At 43.5% G+C, this 15,498-nt stretch overlaps 1 protein-coding gene across 1 annotated transcript in view; it reads right to left on the bottom strand.

Moving 5' to 3' along the window:
* The window catches only part of dnah3 (dynein axonemal heavy chain 3), a 302,407-nt gene that overhangs the window by 140,908 nt on the left and 146,001 nt on the right, over window positions 1-15,498 (bottom strand). Inside the window, exons 21-25 of the mRNA XM_039775085.1 lie at window positions 14,347-14,463; window positions 9,979-10,158; window positions 8,513-8,649; window positions 2,672-2,873; window positions 211-303 (exon numbers count right to left, since the gene is read on the bottom strand). Coding sequence (XP_039631019.1) covers window positions 211-303; window positions 2,672-2,873; window positions 8,513-8,649; window positions 9,979-10,158; window positions 14,347-14,463 — 729 coding nt within the window. The remainder of the gene's footprint in view (window positions 1-210; window positions 304-2,671; window positions 2,874-8,512; window positions 8,650-9,978; window positions 10,159-14,346; window positions 14,464-15,498) is intronic.

Below are 15,498 nucleotides of genomic sequence, written 5' to 3'. Positions count from 1 at the left end.
TAATGTTGGGGGCAGAAACACATTTCTCCTCGATTTACCTCACAGTCTGATCCACATATTAAAATTACAAATAAAGCAATTGGGATTTAATTAAAGTGCACATTGCAAACTTTTATTTAAGGGGATTTGCAGACATTCAGTTGCACCATATGGAAATGACAACACACCCACGTACTCGGCTGTCTCACACCATAAAAGACTTAGCCGTACCTCCACATAGGCCAGGATGCCATCTTCAATGACCTGCCGGACACTGCGCAGCATCATTTCTTCAACTTGCAGAAGCCATTTCTCCACCATACCCTGTAGGTAAAGAATCAAAGAAGCTGAGTGTCAGACTTGGGGCCAAGTGGCTAAGACACAGGGCTGCAAATTATAGACAGTCACTTCACCTGCCATTAAAAACAAAATAAATACGTAAAGTAAATGTTTCGATCTGATCTGGTGCCTTGTGCAGTTTCCTGTTGTGACCAGAAGGGTGGCAGAAGATACCAGCACTATGATGGGAGGGACTCTATAAAAGACCCCTAAATGTCCAGGAGGCCAGTATAGAGGAGAAACAACAAGAGGAAACTTGCCTGGACTATCTGCTCTCCCCAGCAATACAACACGTGGCAAGGAATTGTGCTTTGAATTTGTGTACATGGATAACCTGTGGAGGTTTATTGAACCGTTGTGTGCCCCTACTGATCACGATAGATAGATAGATAGATAGATAGATGGATAGATAGATAGATGTGAAAGGCACTATATAATAGATAGATAGATAGATAGATAGATAGACGTGAAAGGCATATAATACATAGATAGATAATAGATAGATAGATAGATAGATAGATAGATAGATATATAATAGATAGATAGATAGATAGATAGATAGATGTGAAAGGCACTATATAATAGATAGATAGATAGATAGATAGATAGATAGATAGATACAGTAGATGGGTGGTGCGGTGGCGCAGTGGTAGCGCTGCTGCCTCCCTGCGTGGAGTTTGCATGTTCTCCCCATGTCTGCGTGGGTTCCCTCTGGGCGCTCTGGTTTTCTCCCGCAATCCAAAGACATGCAGGTTAGGTGGATTGGCGCTTCTAAATTGTGCTTGGTGTGTTTGTGTGTGTCCTGTGGTGGGTTGGCACCCTGCCCAGGATTGGTTCCTGCCTTGTGCCCTGTGTTGGCTGGGATTGGCTCCAGCAGACCCCCGTGACCCTGTATTCGGATTCAGAGGGTTAGAAAATGGATAGATAGATAGATATATAGATAGATGTGAAAGGCACTATATAATAGATAGATAGATAGATAGATAGATAGATAGATAGATAGATAGATAGATGTGAAAGGCACTATATAATAGATAGATAGATAGATAGATAGATAGATAGATAGATAGATAGATAGATAGATAGATAGATAGATAGATAGATAGATAGATGCATGATAAATCCATGAATCCAGGAGGGCTGCCCTCTAATGTCCCGGCGAGGTAGTGCCTCGCATTGTCAGCTAAGGGCCCTGACTGTCCGCTGCACTAGCAATCAAATAGAAAAGTGTCTACAAACAGGCAAAGAGAACTTCTTCTTCTTTATTTGGCTGCTCCTGTTAGGGGTCGCCACAGCAGATCATCTCGTTCCATATCTTCCTGTCCTCATCATCTTGCTCTGTCACACCCACCACCACATCCATAAACCTTCTCTTAGGTCTTCCTCGTCTCCTCTTCCCTGGCAGCTCTATCCTTAGCACCCTTCTCTCAGTATACCCCTCATCTCTCCTCTGCACATGTCCAAACCAACACAATCTCGCCTCTCTGACCAACTTGAGCTGATCCTCTAATGTCCTAATTTCTAATCCTGTCCATCCTTTTCACACCCAATGCAAATCTTAACATCTTTAGCTCTGCCACCTCCAGCTCTGTCTCCTGTTTTTTGGGTCAGTGCCGTCGTCTCCAACCCATATGACACAGCTGATCTCTCTACCATCCTGTAGAACATAACGTATAAATGTGAGAAGGTCAATGCTGTCCCACAGTATGCAGCTTCTGAAAAGGGTGTAAGAGTTTACATTGACGCAACCTTCTTATCATCGTCCAGGCCACAAACTAATTAAAATGTCAGGCTATTCTGTACAAATGGCTGAGGCCAAATCTATTCATGATCTCCTCAGAGTGTGTGTTAGCCCGACATGGCTGACGGTGGCAGACAGTTACATTTACAGGGTGTTTCGAGCTATTTGATTGCACCTACTGTTGTTATCGTCATTCAGTGGTGGTTTGTGGTGTTCTGTGCCCTTAGGCTGCTGGCAGGCAGGTTATTACCCGCTGGCTATGAAGAGCTGAAGCATCTGCAGTACTGCCAAGGGATGTCGATGAAGTTAGTGGCAGGGAAAACTGGCACACTAAGAGTGTTACGGTGGAGCAAAGCTCAAGACAGAATTATCAGGCAGGAGAGAAAACAAGGAACAGAAGAACAACGAAAAACTCCGGGCTAGGGTTAAAAAAATAAATAAACTGATATCGAGAGTATGGGACACTCTGCAGCTCATTCAACCATTTAACAGGAACTCCCAGTAGCCAACTATGAAAAGGCTGGCATAAAAAAGCTGGAAAAAAAACATCATCAATTTAGAGCTCTGCACCTTTTAGTCATGAGGGTGAAGCTGGCATAAGGAGATGCTCACCTTCGCTTTGGCTGGGAATATCTTCTGCACAAATGGCACAGTTTCTTTCTCCGAGCTGATCATCCCTGTGATTTCCATCTCCTCTGAAAATTCCAGTTTTGCAATTCCTTCAAAGCACTTCTTCAGATGAGGCTGAACCCGCAAGGGGTCTTTAGTTTCGGACAGAATCTCCAAAAGTTCATCATTGGACAAGAAGAAAAACCTGCAGGGAATGATTCAAGAGGAAGATACTGTGAGTATGACACTGGGCCCTCTCGACATGTCCTCATGGTTAGGCAACCACTTAGGGGGTACAACAAAGAAGTATGAAGGTGAAATAAGGCAACATGAAAGTAAAATATACAAAATAAGAGACAATCTGAAACCAGCAGTAAGAATAAAAACCAAGGAAACAACATCAAGACCATCCAACCAGCCATTCATTATAAAGCCCATTCAAAACAACTTACCAGGAATAACGATAAACAGCACAGACACACGCACAGCAAAACCACAAGTAAACTCACTGAATGAACCGCCAGGAACTGTGGGAGACCCTCTGGATTTATACATCAGAGGGCAGCTCCTGGTGGTGATTGGCAGGTGGCCACGCCTCTGGGAGGGAACGTAACACAGGCACCCTACACACACAGTCAAAATCCAAAACATCATCAACATAACACAAATACTGTATTTTAAATATATGTGTAAGTGCGTGAGTCAGTCAACTTTATATTTTATATATAAATATATGTGTAAGTGCGTTAGTCAGTCAACTTTATATTTTATATATAAATATATGTGTAAGTGCGTTAGTCAGTCAACTTTATATTTTATATATAAATATATGTGTAAGTGCGTGAGTCAGTCAACTTTATATTTTATATATATATATATATATGTGTGTGTGCGTTAGTCAGTCAACTTTATATTTTATATATAAATATATGTGTAAGTGCGTTAGTCAGTCAACTTTATATTTTATATATAAATATATGTGTAAGTGCGTGAGTCAGTCAACTTTATATTTTATATATATATATGTGTAAGTGTGTTAGTCAGTCAACTTTATATTTTATATATATATATATGTGTAAGTGCGTTAGTCAGTCAACTTTATATTTAATATATAAATATATGTGTAAGTGCGTGAGTCAGTCAACTTTATATTTTATATATATATATATATATGTGTAAGTGCGTTAGTCAGTCAACTTTATATTTTATATATAAATATACTAGCAGAATACCAGCTTTGTGAGAGAAGTAGTGTGTTGAAGAAGCAATGAAAAAGAAAAGGAAAAATTTTAAAAATAATGTAACATGATTGTTAATGTAATTGTTTTGTCATTGATATGAGTGTTGTTCTCATATCTATCTATATATATATATCTCTATCTATTTATATATATATATATATCTCTCTCTCTCTCTATATATATATATATATATATATATATAGCAAATACCCGCTTGGCAGCGGAGAAGTAGTGTGTTAAAGAAGGAAAGAGAAAGAAAAGGAAACATTTTAAAAATAATGTAACATGATTGTCAAAGTAATTGTTTTGTGTATTTGGCGGCAGCGTCACAGAGTTCTTTTCGTCTAGCTGCATCAGAAAATGTACCACGACGTCTGACACGCCTCCTTTTTACTGTTTTCTCACAGCTTGGATTGCTGCTGTCATATATATATATACACACACACACACACACGTGTCACACGAAACTCCGCCCGCCCACGTCATTCCAGCTCAACTCCATTACAGTTAATGGAGAAAAATACCTTCCAGTTATGACCGTTACGCATAGAATTTCGAAATGAAACCTGCCCAACTTTTGTAAGTAAGCTGTAAGGAATGAGCCTGCCAAATTTCAGCCTTCTACCTACACGGGAAGTTGGAGAATTAGTGATGAGTCAGTGAGTGAGTGAGTGAGGGCTTTGCCTTTTATTAGTATATATGTGTAAGTGCGTGAGTCAGTCAACTTTATATTTTATATATAAATATATGTGTAAGTGCGTGAGTCAGTCAACTTTATATTTTATATATATACAGTATATGTAAGTGTGTGAATCAATCAACTTTATATTTTATATATGTACAGTATATGTAACTGCGTGAGTCACGCTTGCCCACCCCACACTAGCCACTTGGCGTCTCTGCCGCTTGCATTGTGAAGGGGGGCTGAACGCATGCTAAGGAGATGCGGATGGATCAGCTGCTGGCTGTCTGCTAGCTGCTACCAAGCTGTGTGTTCTGCATGTCGCGCTGCGTGACTATCATTTAAAAGCCTGTACAGCAGCTGTCCTTATTATATAATAGATAGATATGTAAGTGTTTGAGTCAGTCAGCTTTACATGTTATATATATTTCTTAGGTCTGAAATGCAATCTGATTATTTTGGTGGTTATCTACCAGGTAAACGCTTGTGGCTGTTGGGCCAGTCGGCAAACATCCACCACGTCCTCTCAGTTGGAAGAAGCAGCTCCTAGATATGTTATACAGTATCTATCAAATAATACAAAGAGTATGTGACACATGGTGAGAGATATTGTGAGGAGAGGTATTGTGGGACTTTGTGGAAGAATTTGGTTAATAAACCATTCTTTATTTGAGCCCGGGACTCTTGGCATGATCGTGTTTGGGGGCTTGCTGAAACTCCAGTTTCTATCATCCCATATATATATGGTCTGACCATGTAGAAGAAGTCTTGTCATTTCTACATGATCTGACCAAAATGTCTGCAAACCCCCGTAAATGAAAGTCTGCAATGTGCACTTTAATCAAGATGTCTGAATTGCTTGATTTGTCATTTTAAGCTGTGGAGCAGAGGGGTAAATCAAGGAACATGTTAGTCCCTAACATTATGGATGCCATTGCATATACTGTATATGCACTGTACAGATTTAAGAATGCATATGTAAATGTAAAACTGTGAAAAGCAAGAGGCTTCTCTCCACCTTTGCTGCTCTCCATGCACCGGTATTGACTGATAATTAAACTTTTGCCCTCCTTAGCTACATCCTGCCATCAGCCAAGCACGATCACATCCTGCTGAGTTCTCCTTTCTGCACACCTTCTGATGCCTCAAGGTCTGTTCCTGCTTCCCTGAGTTACTCTCTACGGGCCGCTCTCAGCGTCGCAAGCCTCCTAACTTCCTGATGATGGTTGCCGAGTTCAGATTAGCTTACTTAGTTCTCTTTTTTAACATTTTTTCTCTTCAGTGCTTTCCTTTCTTTGCCTTTGAGGGATCCTACTGCTGTGAATTTAAATGAAGATGAACTGATTAACTCACAGCCCCAGACGCATCTGCCTCCTCTTCCTCCTCCTGGTCAGTCATCCTCAAACCCACAAAGGCAGAAAGCAGCCCTGGACAGGACGCCCAAATCCCCTCCGGCCATTGTGAGCAGACTATGTGCTGTTATACTCCATTCTGCACTTTACAGCATCTACAAGGACCATCCATCATTTATACTCACGCATGCAAGCATTACATCTGTTCAGATTTAAAAAATGGCAGAAAAACTCTTTGACAGGAAAATAAATTGTTAAAGGTGAGGCCAGGCAGCACAGTGGCAGTCAAAAGAAATCTGAGGAAAAAATAACAGACATAAATAAAGAAGACCTGATTAGAGCTCGGCCACCCAAACAGTCTGAGCTTCTTTAGAGTCTCCGGACAAAGCCAGACACATCTGAAAGGCACTACATATCATATCTGTGCAAGACTCGGGGTAACCAACAGACATAAAACAAAAGGTGACACAATCGGACAGCCTGTGTAAGGGGCTATATAATATGTATAGGTATAGGAAGACAGATGACAGCCACTACTGAAGTGACAGACAGAAAGAAGACCATAAAGAAACACTTCTAACCTGACAGACAGCTGTGGAAGGCACTACTGTATTTACACAAAGTCCAAATGAGAAGACACTGAATAACAGATAGAGAAGACTCTGAAAGGCACTACATAACATAATTATGGACAGAAAGACCGACCTTAAAGGTACTAAACAAGATACAGCATAGATAGATAGATAGATAGATAGATAGATAGATAGATAGATAGATAGACTGATTGGTGGCAGCATCCTTGATCCTCAGTACCCATTCAGACACCTGCAGAGAATGCTGGGATTTGTAGTCTCAAGGAGCAGCCCTGTTGGGTTTTGTGGAAGTCACCAGGGGGTGCTGCGGGAATTTGCCACCCCTACTTTATGGGACTTCCAAGAAACTGTGTGTTTTCAGATAAAATGAGATGCTCTGCCTCACCTCAGGAAGCCCGAGTTGGAAGTGGACAAAGCTCAACTAAAGGAGTGGAAGGAGAGGAAGAAAGAGAGGAAGAGGAGGGAATTGTGATTTTGTTTGTGCACAGATAGATAGATAGATAGATAGATAGATAGATAGATAGATAGATAAGGTACTATATAATAGATAGATAGATAGATAGATAGATAGATAGATAGATAGATAGATAGATAGATAGATAGATAGATAGATAAGGCACTATATAATAGATAGATAGATAGATAGATAGATAGATAGATAGATAGATAGATAGATAGATAGATAAGGCACTATATAATAGATAGATAGATAGATAGATAGATAGATAGATAGATAGATAGATAGATAGATAGATAGATAGATAGATAGGCACTATATAATAGATAGATAGATAGATAGATAGATAGATAGATAGATAGATAGATAGATAAATAAGGCACTATATAATAGATAGATATGAAAGGCACTAAATAACAAACAGGAAGGCAGAAGGTCCTATATATAACATATACATTTTGCAGCAAATCTCAAAGCCACTATATAAGAGAAGTGAAAAAGTGCTGCATTGCAGATGGTTTCACGCATGTGTGTCTGAGGATCAACATCCAAGCTCTCCCCAAGTATAAAATACCACCCCAGGCTGAAAGGCGGCGCTGCTGCTAACTGTCTTGTCATTTTCTTCCTGCACCGTCTTCACAAACTGCCCGGTGAGGCCAACTCACCCCAACACTTCCAGTCCCAGAGTTTACTGAGACGCCCAGAAGGAGGTGTCACTTATCCAGAGACGACATGACCAAAGAAGCTCCGAGTCTGACAAACCATCGGAAAAGCCAAATTAATCCGAAGTCACCCCACTACGTGGCTATTGCCCTTTTTCTTGTTTTCTTCTGCCATTGAGAGTTTTTGTTGAGCACTGCAAGTAAACAGGGAGGGCCGTGTTGACACCCTAAAATATTCCAGCTGTCGACCTTTCCTCATTCGGATGACCCCAGTGGATTAGATTGCATTCTGTAGTTGGCTCTGAGGCATTACACCAACAGGTGGCTTGCATTCCTTAATGAATCAATTTATTTATTTAATTATTTGCAATTACAGCTTTTTTGATTTGACTGGTACTGAAACAACTGCCCTGCGGAAGACTCAGCATGCTGATGAGCGCTCCGCTCCCATTAAAGCCCACTGTGTCAGATAATAATCCCTAATTAGTTAAGCTTTCTTGCTTCAAATGCAGATAAAGTTTGTTCAATGAAAGCTAAATATTAGCTAATGAGAGAAACTGGGAAAAGAAATCAATTAAGAGGAAATATGAAAATGAGGCAATGAGGGGATTAAACAGTATCAGGCCCCATCGCCTCAGTTTTGGCATAAATGACTATTTGCGTCTGAAAAAATTGGCGGACACTGACAGAAACATCCAAAGCTCAAAGCGGAAGCTGCTGGCTGCCGTGCGCCCGTCTCTGCCGCTCTGCTTAGACCTCATCTCAGATCAAACGCGTACCACCGGCCTGATCTCAGCGTTACACTCGGCCGATGGCTCCGGCTGCTACAATGGGCGCAGGGTGCAGGCGTGTCATACCTGGGGAAGAAGAGCCTTTTCTTTTCGAGGTAGGTGTTAAGCCCCTTCTGAATTTCCTCCAGCAGGACGTTGGATTCTTGCAGCCTCCCCAGCATGTTCGTCTGGGACGTGGCTACCAAGACTTTAGTGTCTTTTAACTGAATAAAGAGAAAAGAGAGTGATGCACCCGATTAGAAGGACATAGTTGAGCACAAAACGAAATGGAAGACACTATGAGCCAACATCATAAACCTGAGGGCAAAGTCTGAGGGCGGCAAATTGGTGTTTGTGCCTCCGTGACAAGTGAGACGTCTGGCACTGCAAAAGGCCAGGAGTGCGGGAGTAGACCCCCAGCCCAACCCTGAAGAGATGGGCAAGCATGAGAAGCAGACACATCCACCCATCCATCCATCCATCCATCCATCACCACCAACTGTTTCAGCAGAGCCTATTGATACGCATTTAATCAATCTGCCGTGTAACCAATGGACAATTTTCGCATTAATTTGACTTCACCATTTCTCGGTGCTAGGATTGCCCGTGTACTCACTTCTTCTGTTGATAACCCTTCGGGATGAAATTCAACAATAAGATTTGGACATAATACAGTACGTCTTCTTGTATTGGGAACTTAAAGTGAGGAAAACATTAAAATGTATAAGAACTGAAAGGGCAGGAATTGTGTCTGACAAAAGCATTTACACGAATGAGAGGTGAGGGGACCGCAGGTGTGGGCCGCGAACTGGAAATGGTGGAGAGGAGGGCAGGACTTGAAAAAATCTCTTCAAAAAAAGTCTTGTCTTGTCCCAGGATTTTTTTATATAATAAGAGTGAAAATTCAACACAGTAAATACGTAAGTCAGTAACTTGGGCATTTACTATGGCTATGTATTCTAGGTTAACCATCATACGCCTGGCAGCGCCATCGTTTTGAGTACTTGAGCTACATGTGCAACGGGCAGGAAGCTGTTGCATTCACTACATCCGGTTACGTCGGCTATATCCCACTAAGTCTCCGAGTGGGATTTCTGAACTCTGCTATACCCTCATGAGCCCACATGCTGTCAGCCGCTGCCCGAACGGATGTTATGTGGCGTGTAGATGTATTGGCGTTGACATCTCGACGATGAGCAATAAATAGAATGGGATGCGCCAAGTGTCACAGCAAAGGAATGGAGTACTTGTGCCAATGGAATATTTCACTTTTTTTCATTTTTAAAAAATTTCCAAAAGTTCCTAAAATAAATAAAAATGAATTGAAACAATAAATTGAAACAATTTTGGCACAAGGCTGCAACAGGACATAATGTACAAAAAGTGAAGGGGCCTGTCGAGCTTCTGTGTGATGGGATTCATCCATTCGCTCCATTCTCTCCTGTTTAAGATGCAATGGCACATCAAACCAACTAGCCAAGGTGTAACTGCAGAGTTCTGAGACGGTTGATGGGCACAGGATTGCCCAGGTGCCTCTTCTCTCTGTAACTTACTGCTTCAGCGATGATATCCTTCCAGTAGCAGTCCACGATGCCGAACTTTCTGCCCTCTTCTGGCATCTGAGCAATAATGTCTTCGGAGCTGAAGATGGGCTCCAGGTAGAGCCAAGTAGCCTGGCACTTGAGCATGGCATCCAGGATGTCTTGCATCAACACCAGCTTTTCTTCCCACTCCTGTAAAAGACCACCCAAAATTAAAACAATTACAGTTGTGAGTGATTCACAGGTATAAACACTTGGCACTCTGCTGGGCTCTGCTGGACGAGGGTGTTAAAGCCCCCTGGTTTAAGGCAGCACTTTCATCCTATTAGGGTTGGTGAGGTGGTTATGACTTTAAGCAGGTGCCACAATTCCTCCTCACTGTGACCCAGGTGGATTCCTCTAAAGCATGGGAGCTCTTATTTTTGTTATTTTTTTTTATCAAACCATAAAGGGTGGGCAGCACGGTGGCACAGTGATAACGCTGCTGCCTCGCAATAAGGAGACCTGTGGGTTCACTTCCTGGGTCCTCCCTGCGTGGAGTTTGCATGTTCTCTCCGTGTCTGTGTGGGTTTCCTCCCAAAGTCCAAAGACATGCAGGTTAGGTGTACTGGCGATCCTAAATTGTCCCGTGTGGGTGGGTATGTGTGTGCCCTGCGATGGGCTGGTGCCTTGCGCCCCATGCTGGCTGGGATTGACTCCAGCAGACCCCGTGACCCTGTGTTAGGATGTAGCGGGTTGGATACTGAGTGACTGACTGACTGACCATAAAGGGTGTAAAGAAAAAAACACCAGGACAATGAAATTAAGAAAAACGAGAACCGAAAAAGACCAAAGCCACACAGTGCCCACCCATCTTCAGCAGCAGCTCTTCATTCACCCAGTTTTCCCTGCCCATTTGTTTCAGCACACAATCCTTGGCAGATAACTGAACTTTTCTGCTTTTATAATTAGGAGGAGGGCATAAAGAATCCATCCATCCATCCATCCATGTTCTCACCCGCTGAATCCGAATACAGTGTCACGGGGGTCTGCCGGAGCCAATCCCAGCCAACACAGGGCACAAGGCAGGAACCAATCCTGGGCAGGGTGCCAATCCACCGCAGGCATAAAGAATCGATAAGGACAAATAAAAAGGAAAAAGAAAAACACCACCTGGAGGAACAGCAAAATAAATCAAAGAAGGAGTGAAAAGGAAAAAGGTCACCCCGGTCACTTTCCCTCCCAGCACATTCGCTGTTCCACAGTGACACAAAAGTGTGGGGTGAATGGAGTTTGCTATGCATGAACATTAAAATTCAAAACGTCATTCGTCTTGCTATTTATTTTTCATGTGTTTGCTGTCAGGTTGGCAGCAATGTGTTGTCATTTTGATCAGATGTCAGTCAGTCATTTTCCAACCCGCTATATCCTAACACAGGGTCGCGGGGGTCTGCTGGAGCCAATCCCAGCCAGCACAGGGTGCAAGGCAGGATCAAATCCCTGGGCAAGGTGCCAGCCCACTGCAGGGCACACACCAAGCACACACTAGGGACAATTTCGGATCGCCAATGCAACTGACCTGCATGTCTTTGGACTGTGGGAGGAAACCCACGCAGACACGGGGAGAACATGCAAACTCCACGCGGGGAGGACCCGGGAAGCGAACCTGAGTCTCCTAACGGTGAGGCAGCAGCGCTACCACCGTGCCGCCCTTGATCAGACGTGCTGCACAGAAAAATAAACTTGCAGGATCGGCAAACCTCATGAGCAGCAAAGCCGTTGTAGTGTCAGAAAACAAAATGGCCAGGATTTTGGATAAGGAAGTCTGGTATTTTACAGTTGCCCACTTCCAGCATTCAGCCGTTGGAAAGTGTTCACGTTTTATTGTTATACAGCACAGCATTGAATCCCAGTGTTTTCAATTTGACTTTTTTGACATAAAGGAGGAGTGGTGGCCCTGAAGTTTGGGATCTTCTCCGGCAATCGGAAGGTTGCTGGTTCAAATTCCACAAATGCCAGGAGTGACTCCACTCCACTGGGCCCTTGACTAGGGTCCTTAACCTGCCACTGCTCCATCCTGGGTATGACATTAATCTGCATCCAGCCCCGCAGACGGGTTGTCCAATTTACAGGGTCGATGGCAGGATTGGCACTCCAGCCAACTTAGTGTGGTGCTGAGGTGTCACCCGCTGTACTCGGGTCCCACTCCAGGCGGTTCATCATGTGGTGGCTGCGGCGATGTGCTATAATCAGCGCATGCTTCCAACATCTCTCTCTCTGTCCTACATAAAAAAGACTCTTTAATGTCACAGTGAAAGGTTATCTCGTCTAAGAGGTCTACATTAAATGATTGTTCAAACAAGTGTTCACGCCCCAATTCAATAGCAGATGGCCGCCATGACAGCATAGAGACGGTGTGCACAGGTCTCCATGCGGCCATTTTTCCCCTTGTAACCACCATGAGGCCCCCATAGAGCCCCCAAACCTCAGACACTCAGAACAAAGAGCTGGGTTTAAATAAAGGGTTTTTACTCGTCACGAACACTGTTCAGATAAACTCAACCAATAAACACAATTGTGGAATGAAATAACAGTTCTCTTACTCCTTCTACTCCTCCTGGTGAGTGTCGCCTTGAGGCGAGGCTGGGGGGGGCTGGGGGGGGTTGATCTCCTTTTAAGCAGGACCCTGGAAGTATATCCGGTATTTGGGCAAGGTTTGTAAGAGGAACTTCCAGATGAGGCGGATGGTTCATCCCTGCAGCTCCCCCTGGTGGCAAAACATGACACCTGGCATGGAGATCCTATAGGACTACAATTCCCAACATGCCTTGCAGGCAGGTAAATGGGAGTAGTGATATTGAAGCATGATGGCACACATGACACCTGGCAAGGTGGTCCCATTGGACTACAATTCCCAATGTGCCCTGCAGGCAGGTAAAAGGGAGTAGTGACATAGGAGCATGATGGCACACATGGCATGATGGCATAGAAGCATGGTGGCACACGTGACACCTGGCAGGGCGGTCCCATAGGACTACAATTCCCAACAAGCTCTGCAGGCAGGTGAATGGGAGTAGCGACATAGGAGCATGATGGAATACATGACACCTGGTAAGGTGGTCCCATAGGACTACAATTCCCAATGTGCCCTGCAGGCAGGTAAATGGGAGCAGCGACACCTTAGCGTATCAGGGGATTATGTGTTCTAAAAAAGATTCTCTCACTTGTTGTCTGTCAAGTATCTCCAATTTCAGCCACTATAGATTGTCACTTCTTTAAAGTTCTCAAAGTTCTCTTGGTGGCCTCCCTCAATCGTCGTCCTCAGTTTTTGTGGACGGCCTGCTCTAGCAGATTTCCAACTGTGTAATAATCTCCCCATTTCGTAATGACTGATTTAACCACACTGTTCAAACATGCCTTTCAGTCACCACTTTTGGTGTCATCAGACCACAGGACCTCCTTCCAGATGACTTCAGCGTCTCCAATGGACATTCTGCAGAGATGACCTGTGAGTGTTTTTCTTTGTCTGTCACTCCCGTAAAGCTGTGACTTGTTAAGCACCCACACAACAGTTGTCGTCTTCACAGTCTCTCCAATGTTATCCACTGTAACTTGTAACTCCTACAGGTTTCTTGTAGCTATCTTGGTGGCCTCCTTTATCAGCCTTCTTCTTCACTCAGGTTTTTTCTTCTGGATCAAGGTATGTCAGCCTTTCTATATCTAGGGTCATTCTCTAAGTGGCCTTTAGGACTGGGTTATATCAGGTGACATCCATGTATTATGGATAGTGTCACACACGTGCGATTAGGAGGCGGTCAAAGAGCCTAAAGGTGAGTGAACTATCGAGAGATATGGAGAGGTCATGTGGTACTTACCTGAATCTCTTCTCTCCATAGAAAGCCAGAAGGAATTTAATTACCTCCACTTCAGGGTATACAAAATGCAACGCCACTTCCAGCCATCACCAATGACATCACTTCCGGCTCATCCTAATGACGTTGGCTCCGGTTCCTGTCTGACATCACTTCCTGTTTCCCATAATCCATACTGTATAAAACCACCATTTTCATCTCAGTAAATTGTCAAATGTACCTTTGCAATCAAAGACTTTTGATCTCTTTTTTCTTATATGGGGACGGTCCCCAAACCTTTATATTTGTCAAAGGAAAACCTCACAATAGTCCTGTGTGGAGTACTGAGGAGTGACCGGCTGTGTAGGCATCACTCATAATCACCACTCAAGTGCACAGGGACTGAATGAGTGTGTGTGTGTGTCTTTCTGCATCCCTGTTAAGCTTATAGCGTGTGAGAGCGGGCGAACCCAAAGCGATTTGGGGAGTTACGCCAACCCCACCGACAATACCTCCCTTCGACAATAGTATTAAGACGGCCTTCACCCACCTTGCACTCTGCTTCAATTGGCTTGATGAATGGAGATCCACGCATGGTCTGTGCTTTGATGATGTGATCATCCAGCAGCACTTGTATGTCATCCACCGCTGACAGAATGCTGGTGCCCTGCGGAAAATCAAAAGAGAGCACTCTCTGGCATCAGAACTGTGCATTAGCAGATGGAGGAGGCAGATTATTATTACATGTATCAGAGAGGGAGCTTGACAGCTTAAAAAAGAAGGCACAGTGTTATGAATCCTTAAAGTGGTCAATACGCCGAGCAGCTATAAAGGAGCGCAGTTATGGACCTAAATCTGAAAGAAGACCAGGGCTGTACGTGTGTCTGCTGGATTTATATGTCATCCACGCTAAGGTTTGATTTTCTCACAATGATAAAATCAGGAATGTCTAGACAGGCAGTGCGGCCTGCTGGTGGGAGAGGTGGTCTTGTGTGTCCACGTTTACATCCCTCTACTGTTCCACCATAACATAAAGTCACTTTAAATATGGAATGCAGAGGAGCAACCATGATTGATCGGGGGAGATGTTTGACTCCTGTGGCACCAGAAGAGGGGTAAGGGTTGTTGGAGATTAAGAAGAACTGTAAGGGGCACCGAAGAAGATCTGAACTGACATCTCCTACCTTTCTTTTGGAGTTTCAGGTTAGGTGGTGAGGCTTGAATAAGCCTCAAAGGGGGGATTTATGGAAAATAAAAAGTCGTGTATTAGCATCAAAAGACATAAAACTAATTAAGAGCTTCTATAAGCATTAAAACTTAGTATGAATTACAAATGTCAAGCAAATGGTTAAACAAAGGAATTTGCCAAATTTCTTTTTTAGTTAAGCTGAGAGCAAAGCCACCAATACTGAGTAACTCGGAAAGACAGAGCAGGAAGAGAATGACGTACGCAAACTACCCGAGGACAGAGAAGGGGGAACGGCGGCTATGAAATAGGGGGGAGCAGAAAATGGTATTGAGTGACGAGATGCAGAAAATGTTGGTGGCCAAGAAAGGCCTGTGAGAAGCCAGCTGGAGTAGTGAGTCAGAATAGACAGCAAATGCATTGTTACGAGCAAGGTCAACATGATGAAGAAACTGTGGTTTTTGGCCTGTTTGGGGCTCAGCTCAGTTTGGCCTAATTGGTTTAAGTCTGTATTAT

This window comes from Polypterus senegalus, chromosome 13 (genome assembly GCF_016835505.1).
Source record: "Polypterus senegalus isolate Bchr_013 chromosome 13, ASM1683550v1, whole genome shotgun sequence".
In the NCBI taxonomy this organism is placed as follows: Eukaryota; Metazoa; Chordata; class Cladistia; order Polypteriformes; family Polypteridae; genus Polypterus; species Polypterus senegalus.
Note: the sequence above shows the minus strand (reverse complement) of the source record. Positions and strands in the feature narration are given on the sequence as shown.